General features: G+C 43.5%; 1 protein-coding gene across 1 annotated transcript; it reads left to right on the top strand.

The window, feature by feature from the left end:
• The first annotated feature begins 1,722 nt into the window (after positions 1-1,722).
• Positions 1,723-3,690, top strand: LOC147900165 (uncharacterized). The gene has a single exon (XM_087377117.1). The coding sequence runs from the start codon at positions 2,246-2,248 to the stop codon at positions 3,128-3,130; it is 885 nt and encodes a 294-aa protein (XP_087233243.1). The 5' UTR covers positions 1,723-2,245; the 3' UTR covers positions 3,131-3,690.
• Positions 3,691-9,249: the final 5,559 nt, after the last annotated feature.

The following is a 9,249-nucleotide window of genomic DNA, read 5'->3' as shown; positions in this document are numbered from 1 at the left end:
CATGGAAGCAAAAATGTTAAAATTTCAGAAATGAATATAGGACCCATATGCCCCTTGAACACAATTTTATGTAGGGAGGGATTTTATATTTGCCCCTTAAACGGAGTGTTATGTAGAGTTTTGGGTCCTAATAAGGGACTAGCAAGAGATGGTTCATTTTTTGGTACAAAGGGCCTTCCATGTTTTTTGTTAGTATTTGGTCAGGCTGACTTTGTTAAGGAGGTCATTAGTGTTTTAAATGACTTAAAAGGTTAACTTAGGTTAGTCTTCTCTCTATCCATCTTCATTAAAAGCTTCACTAAAAGTAGGCTTTTGCACCTTCTCTAGTATTGAGCCACTTGGGAGGATTGTAATGTTTTTAATAGGTGTATAAAGTGTTCCCATTCCTATCCCCATTATAAGATTTTCCAAAACCTTATGGTGTCACTATATATCGTTATATAAAACTTGCACATATGCCATGAATGTTGAGAGTGCAACTTACATGTGTGGGCACCCTTGGACAGGAGACTTGGTATGATGTCATCAATGCGTTGAGAGGCTAGCATAAGTTGGGTGTAGGATGAAGTCTAGTCTCTCAAGTCAAATGGCCTTAGATGGCCACTTTTTATATTTTTGTTGTTTTTCGCGATAAATCCCACGTGCTTATATGTTATCTCCACTGGTGCTACTTGGCATTGAAGCATAAAGTTGATAAAAGGATAACCAAGTCACTCAATTCATTTTCACTTAGTTGTATGAAATTATAGAAAGGAAACAAATCTTTGACTTAGAGATGAATTCCAGGGTGGATGTCATTAGAGAAAGGAAGGAGTATTGTACTTGGCGATGCATTTCATGGCAAGTAAAGGAAACAACGAATGCGATGGCTAATCAAGATGGATATAATTTTGTCGCTTAGTAAAATATTATGTTATCATCTTATGGGGAAAAAGTGATAGGAAGGTGGTAAGTAATGGTGTCACTTTGGAAAAGGTCATGGCGTTTTAAGAAATTGAGTCGGGTTTGAACTTTGGCCAATGCCACTAATACTACTAAATGAATTTTGATTTGATGAGCAATGGTGTCAGTTTGGAAAAGAGGATGAGTAATGGTGCCACTTTGGAAAAGGTCCTGTTGTTTCAAGGCATTGAGTCGAGTTTGAACTCTGGCCATTTAATTTAATATTACTAAACGGATTAAAGGCGAGCGTGCTGTGGAAAAACGGGGGAACCGGACGTGGCAAGGGGGCCATCCAAGAACAACAATGACGGGGCGGTGTACTAGGGGACCCACCTGAGACTATATCATTAGAACCGGGGCCCACCGGATGCGTCATCAGCCAACGCCCCTGCGTCTTTTTTTTTTTGAATGACCGGGACAGCATTTAAGGGACAGTAGGTGAAAGAAAGAGGGCCCACCTGGCTGGCGACACATCAGCGGGCGCCTCTGCCAGTGAATATATATATAAGGGGGGAAAAAAGTTTAATTTTGCATGGAGGGAGCGAGGTGTTAAAAGATGATTGGATGACGTGAGGGAGTTGACGGAGTAAAAGGAGAGGAGGGTAAAGGGACCGTAATTATTGAAAATCTAGGGTCTAGTTGTACAGAAAATATAATTCATAATAATAATAAAAAAACCGCGCAATATTCACGTCGAGCTTCGTCGCCGCCGCTTCTTCATTCTGCGCCGCCCAGGAACTCCTTCTTCTTCTTCTTCTTCTTTTTCGCCACCCTCCTCGTGAGTTCTTCCCTTCCTTCCTTTTTCCTTCCCCTCCTCTCCTTCCTCTCCTTCCCTTCCATCTCCCTCCATCCTTCCAGATCTCACGCACCTCACTCATCAATATCACCCTCTTGGAACCTTGCAGCTTCACCATCATTTTACCCCTCATCGTCGACCTTCCTCCTCCTCTCCAGCTCCTCCCTCCTCCTCCCTCCTCCCTCTCCTCCCCTCCCCGCTTCTGGGTTCCTCCCCTTTCTCCTCCCTTCCTCCCCTCCACGCTTTCTTGCTCTCCTTTATCGCTCCCCGCTCTTCCAATCTCAAGCTATCGTTGCTCTTTCGTCTCCGTAAATTCCCCGGTTTCTCTTCCCTCCTTAGACCGCTTCCGCATCATCCTCCCTCTTGGGCTTCGCCCTCCTTCAACTTCATCCACGGCTCCTTCGTTCTTTGCCTCACCAACCGCCTAGGTCTACAGACGTTGCACTGCCGGAAGAGGGAACTCCACACGGAAGTTGCCTAGGTATACAGAAGTTAAGCTTCCGTATCATGAAGAGGGAACCCCACAAGGACCGACCTCCTCCTCTCAGAATCCACAGGCCGCATGCCCAAGTACAACAGCAAATCCCACGGGTTCCGCTCCCTGCCCAGTACCGGCAGCCGGTTATCATCCATACGTATTCCCCCGAAATCATTCAGACAGATTCCAATAACTTCATGCAGCTTGTGCAGAGGTTGACAGGCCAGGGAGAGCACACACCTCCTCCTCCTAAAAGATCAAGACTCTCAGGATCAATTGATCTCAGAAATCAAGCACCGCCGGCTGGCCTGCAGCCCAACGATACTGAATACCAGCGACCACCTCAGAGAAGCATTATCCCAAATCCTCCTAGCAGATTTCAGCATTTGGGATCAGGGCAATCGGAGCAGTGGCCTTTGCAGGTTCAGCAAAGAAACAGGCCAGGATTGCTCGGGGTTCCTCCCCGGGACGCTCTTACCAGACAGGCACTTCATGGCAACTCCGTCCTGAATACACCTTCCACCAATTCGTTGCTATCTCCTTCCATCTTCGACTTCTCTCCCTCCTTGTTGCCCTCCCCCTCTGCTTTCTCGTTTGATTTTCCTTCTCTGTCCCCTGCCACAATAGTGCTGTCTCCAGCAGTGACCGGGAGTTCTACTCCTCGTAGCTCAGTTCCTGCCGCGTTTTCCTCGCCTGGTCCTTTAACTTCAGCTTTCCTGTCTGATCTTCCAGTGCTCTCACCAGCTGCCTACAAGTGGATCGAGAAAAATTATTCGTCAGCTGAGGCGATACTCTCATCTCAAAGCAACGGTTTACCTCCAAGGCCTCCAGGACATGGTATGTTGTTATCAGCCACAGAAAGTGCGTCGAGATCGAACGACAGGTCGGCTTTCGACCATGGGCAAGTAAATTGATAATTTATGTACGAGAGAAGGAGCAGATATCTGCCCCAGCATTCGCAGAGTTTAATGCGAATCACAAGATACTTCAGTAGTGGACGGAAAAAGAAGGCCTATAGGGAATGCAAGTTTAGTGGACGATACTGGAGCATACCGATGGTGCTAATGTAATTTTCCGTGTTCAGGACCAACTTGAGTTCACTTTGGACATTAATTAATGCCTTTTCGAGACAGCAGCATCTCGTTGCGAAGAAGCATGCTGTACACTTGTTTGGAAGAGTCAATGCTGTGTCTCGGCTAGACCCGATGAGGCTGAAGAACAACTTTTGTGGGACAACATAGTTAAAGCAGGAACATATCATTCTCGTCGGTTAGGCTCAGCTTCAGGTAAATTTACCTGTCTTCATTGAATAAATGTCTTAGTATGAGAATGTGCAGCAGACGCATGGTAGATGTTTATGTTGACCGGTCCTGCGTGTTATCTCACTAGATATGCTAAACGATATATATAGACGTTTGCAGTGAGCAGACTTTGCGCCATTGTATTTTTAACATCCTGAACACCCTTCGTTCATAAAGGCTCCACTATTTGATATATTGTCATATTTATAAGACAGCTAGTTTGATCTAATTTTCAAAACGTTGTCACATTTGGCCACTCCGTATGCTTAAGCTATGTCAAAATCTTTATGTTATTCGTGGCCACTCCATCTGTCAAGCGATGTGCGAATTTAATGCACCTAGCAACCTCATTCAGATTACAATTTTCCTCCTCAAAGACGTATGAACAGCCCTCCATGAACAAGGATGGCCTCAAATTCCTTCCTGATTGAAGCAGGACATCCTGCATGAATGCAAGATGACCATGTGTAGAAGTCCCTTTTTATCAGAGGATGCTTCTCTTCCTTTTATGGAGAGTGGCATATCTGATCAGATCCTATGGGCTTCTCTTCCTTTTATGGAGAGTGGCATATCTGATCAGATCCCATAGGGTAGCTTTGTCTGGCTCCAGGGCAGCTCCGAAGATAGCTGCTCCCTTGGAAATGAATTCCAAACCCAATGCCTTAGCACATCGAGCACGGAGTATACCCCAAACATTTCGAACCCATGGGCAGCCCCAGAACAAGTGAGTGAGGGACTCCGCAGCTGCCTTGCAGAGCTTGCACCTATCATCCACGTGGAGCCAAGGTACATGTCCACCAATAGGAAAATGGCCACCTGCTATCCTCCACAGGAAGAAGTTGACTTTGCTGTAGGGTGTGGCCTTCCAGAGGCGAGTGTATCTGCCTCGCCATGCAATCTCAGGATCCTCCCTGAGCCACCTGTCGTTGGTCTTCTGAAACCAACCTTCCTTGTATGCTAGGAGTTTGTCAAGCGCCTTGGCAGTTAGTTTGCACTAATGAACTTTTTTTACAGGCTACTGCAATTCTTCACAATGATGCTTGGAACACACAATCGCAGTTACTTGTATGCTAGGAGTTTGTCAAGCGCCTTGGCAGTTAGTTTGCACTAATGAACTTTTTTTACAGGCTACAGCAATTCTTCACAATGATGCTTGGAACACACAATCGCAGTTACTGTTGAAGTATTTTTTGACCAACGGATGGTCTATAGTGTCACTTTTGTTTTGTTGTATGTGCTTATGGAATTTGTTTATCCCAGATTTGTTACTCTAAAGAGCCATCTTTTCACCTTCAGATTAGGATCTTCAGGGTTTGTGATCAACGAAGGAATTTTACTGCTGAGTCATAGTAGCAGGTTTGACGGTACCTGCCTATTGATTTTTTAGCCTCCATCAACTCCCTTACATATTCTGCATGCACACTATTTCACATGAGATCTTATATCTCTGGCATTTTCTTTGATAGTATGATTTAAAACAGATTGGATTGGCTCAACATAGATTAGAAGCATACGAAATGTGAGATAAAAGAGAGAATGCTATCAAAACTAATGGGCTGTAGTTTATGTGACATACATGGCTGTTTCAATCAGTTAAATTGTACTTTTCCATCGCTGAGTTGGTCCCAGCATTAATTTGGCCAGTTATGTTTGTTCTTATGAATGTGATAGCAGGATTTTCTCAGTGATTTTGCAACTGTTGGATTGTAAATTGGTTAGTAAGTTTCCTTGATTGACACAGGATATAGACAGTTTCTAGAAATTTTTTTCATGGCCTAGCATGAGACAGAAGTATCCATGGTATAGAGGACTAGAGTCTGGGTCTAGCTTTCCATGTGTTTCCACACAGTGCATTCAACTTGCTTGTAACTTTTTAGACAACCAGTGTACTGTTAATGCAAGGAGCTTCTCTACATTTCTTAGTTCTTTTGCTTCCTGTTGTAACTCTTCCAGCATCGTGTTGGTTTTGAAGATGGCTCAAAACAGACATACACGTTGCTTGAACAGGAGTTCAATTTTTTTGCTGTGCTATCATGGCTGATCCTCACCTACACTGTACTGCGACCTGCGTTTTTAGCTCACCTCACAGTGTGAGCAGTGGTAGTGGGCATGTTATTGTCAATGTTGAGTTTTCATCTCATAAAAGATGAATTTCAATGACACCTTTATAGTAGCTCACATAAACTTGAGCGCCCTTGGCTTGATTATCTAGAACTAAGACTTCCACCAAATACTTGTAGAAATATCGGTATCATAGAAACAATATAATCTTATCAAAAGCTCATGTGAGATTCTCAGTTGGAACTGTCCATCTTTTTTTAGGTTTTTTCTTTGTAACATTACCAGCATAGCCTCATTTTGCATTGATTTGCCATGCATCTTTCAGAGAATTTGGTTTGGCATGCTGTCAGGAACATTGAAGGAGGTGTTATCTTACTGATTTATCTCGTCATTTACCATGTCACTTCGGAAAATTTAAGTAATCATGGCTTATTATGATTTACTATTCAAGGAGTATTATTGAATGTCTCTTGAAGGTTTTCCGTCACTCAAAAACTCCATGTACTTTATGATTACAGTTTAATTTCATTCAACTTTGGGGAATAATTGTATTCTCAATATAGTGACGTTGGCTGTAAAACTAAGGGAGTTGGGAGATGCTGTACGCAGCATTCACGTGGTAGAAGGTGAGTTCGCACATACACACCTTTGATTTGAAAAGAGAGCAATATCCATCTGAATTGCCACAATGGAAATTGTCACCACAGCTGGTAAGAATTGCCACAGTGGAGGTTCTCATAGTATGTTAGGCATCACAATACATATATGACACCAATTCCTCTATGACCACAACCTTTCATTTGGCCTTGTATGCCATTGAGTCGTCGTAACCACCTCATGTGAAGAAGTCATGAAGCTTAATGTACATTTCAGATACGAATTCTCAAAATAGGTTGGCTGCTTGATGACACAAAATTGGATGCTCTGTCATATATGGCCTTGATGACAGCCATGTCCTATCTGCATAAATTGAAGGTTTTGCAACATGATTCAGAAAATTTGAGAAGGCCCAACATGAATGATAAACTATGTAGGATTTGGAGTAGCATATATAGTTGTCTAAGGCATGGGCACCATGAGCACAAAAACATCAAGTTCCCATATTGTCTTGGATGAAACAAGGCCCCATCTGAGTTTGGAGACCTATGCAATAGGATCATCAAACCCCATGTCGAGATTGTTTGGAATGCTTTCTCTAACAAGTGAGTGGATGTGAACTCACCTGAGTTGGACACTTGGGGCTTTCTCTTAGTGAGCATACTTTTGTTGTTGAGTTACTCTACTATTGTTGTCTAGAAAAGTGTTTTGACAAGTTTCTATTGGTAAAGCTCTATTGGTTGCTTTACTTGTTGCATCTTTAGGATTTGTTTTTCCTCATGGATCGTGCATGGTCCCTCTAATGCTCTCAATAGGTGGTTGCCGTCCTCTAAATCTTTCTCATTATTGCCTTATGTACCTATTTTTTCAGAGGGCCTCCCTTAAACGTTAGAAACATGGTGAAGGGAGAAAGATAGAGAGTTAGGGTGTGAGGAAATAATGCTCCAATGAAGACATAATGAAAGACTCTCATTCATTCATCAAGTGTATCATTGCAAGTAAAGTACAAGCCTTTATATAGGCTACTCACACACTCTAGCACCTAGTGCATATGGGATAATTCCCATGATGACACGTGGCACTCACACAAGACTCACACACATAAACTAGTACTAGATCACCTAGTACTACACACTAACACTTCACACCAACACACTCTTTGACTATGATATCTCCTACACCCCCCTTCAGAGCAAAAGAGGCATGAGACCCAACATGCAAGAGTAGACCAATTCCCCCTCCATCGCAATACTGCAAAGAGCAAGTCCAACTATCCAACACCTCTAGAGTGATAGTGACTTCTCAATCAGCTTGCGATTGGCAAGGGCAAACCATCACTCGTCATCCCCCCTTACTTTGAATTGGGTGGTCAATACCATCAACCAAAGTAAAACACAATACATTCATTTTTGGGGAGAACTCAACACAAACACACATAGAACTAAGCATCATCTACCTACTTAGAGAGGAATAGATCATGCAACATAGCAGACGAAGCTTCTTGCTCAGATCCAATAGATGTAGTGTAAAGATTCTTGAGCTTGTTCAGTGTCTCCTTGGCTGAAGTAGTGAGGTCAAGGTGATGAAGTAGTTTGTTAGCCAACCTCAAATCAATAAGTGCAAGTGCCTTCTCATTCTTTTCATCCCAAGTTGATTGGTCTTCACCATGAGGATGAGGCTCCATGTGGGCAAACTGAGGTAAGAAATTGGCAGCACGAGATAAAGAACCAGCAAGTATGGTGGTTGGTCTAGGACTCCAACACTCAATAGTAGCCTCCACATGTGCAAGATAGCTAAAGTGGTGCTCTTGTAGATAGTTGTAGCAGTTGGTTGAAGTTTGGAAGCACTCAAAAAATTCCACAGTTGGTCGAAGTTTGGAAGCACTCAAAAAATTCCACACGTAGGTCATGAAAGCAAAGTCGGTTGAAGTGATGCAGGTGTAGATGCTTGTAGCAGATATTCGATGGCTTGGTGTGCTTCGAAATGCACATAGCGCAACAAGTAATTGCTCCAAATTGAAGAAGCTGATCACCATGTAGCACTTGGAGGCAGGCAGATGGTCGACTGTAGGGCTGGAGTTGCTTGGAGGTGCCGACTATGAAGCAAAGATGGCAGCAGCAGCAGCAAGTTGGCCTAGGTAAATGACCCGACCAGCAGACAGGAAAGCTACCAAGAGCACCTAGGAATGAAGGCGGCTGGCTATGGAGGAGAAAAACAAGGTGAAAACTAGGCTATGGAGGGTAGCTGTGTAGAAAAGAAGAGGCGAGGCAAAGGCGACTACAAGAGAAGCAATGGAGGTCTGGGTGCAGAAACCCTAGGCGGGATGAGCCAACAGAAAAGAGAAGCAAAGGTGAAAATAGGGCAAGTGAGCAAATTTAGAGTTTCAAATTAGGGTTAGGGCTAGGTTTAGGATGATGTGGTAGCTATGTCTATGGCAAGGCTAAGTGGCTCTGATACCATGTTAGAAACATGGTGAAGGGAGAGAGAAAGACAGTTAGGGGGTGAGGAAATAATGCTCCAATGAAGACATAATGAAAGACTCTTATTCATTCATCAAGTGTATCATGACAAGTAAAGTACAAGCCTTTATATAGGCTACTCACACACACTCTAGCACCTCTTCAGGGTCTAGATGATCGTGGGCGTAGGTCTGTTGCTGCTTCTTTTGGTGATGGTGCATCAACCCTGCATCAGCAACGCTACAAAGTCTCTTCAACCTTTGATCGAGTGTGAATCAGTGATGCACTTTGGGCTACCAAAGAATAAGTGACAATAGCTCTTCAGGGTTTAAATGACCATGGGTGTAGGTCTGTTGCTACTTCTTTTGGTGATGGTGCATCAACCCTACATCAGCAACACTACAAAGTATCTTCAACCTTTGATCGAGCGTGAATCAGAGATGCACTTCCTCCTTTTGCATCTCTTCCTTCCTTCTGCCCTAATTTCATTGCTCTCCAGGCAATTGTAGCTTTGCTAAGCTACATGGATCCCAAATTTTGATCGAGTCAGAAGATAAGAGATGTTCCAGTGCAAGCGACCCTCTCACAACATTTGGACTCATCCTCATTAGTTCA

The sequence above is a fragment of the Dipteris shenzhenensis genome, chromosome 7, assembly GCF_047967505.1.
Source record: "Dipteris shenzhenensis isolate YYH24624 ecotype China chromosome 7, Dip_SZ_1.0, whole genome shotgun sequence".
Lineage (NCBI taxonomy): Eukaryota > Viridiplantae > Streptophyta > Polypodiopsida > Gleicheniales > Dipteridaceae > Dipteris > Dipteris shenzhenensis.
Note: the sequence above shows the minus strand (reverse complement) of the source record. Positions and strands in the feature narration are given on the sequence as shown.

What these genes read in the sequence shown, in the direction of transcription:
- LOC147900165 (XM_087377117.1), top strand. Translation starts at nt 2,246, where the DNA reads ATGAAGAGGGAACCCCACAAGGACCGACCTCCTCCTCTCAGAATCCAC.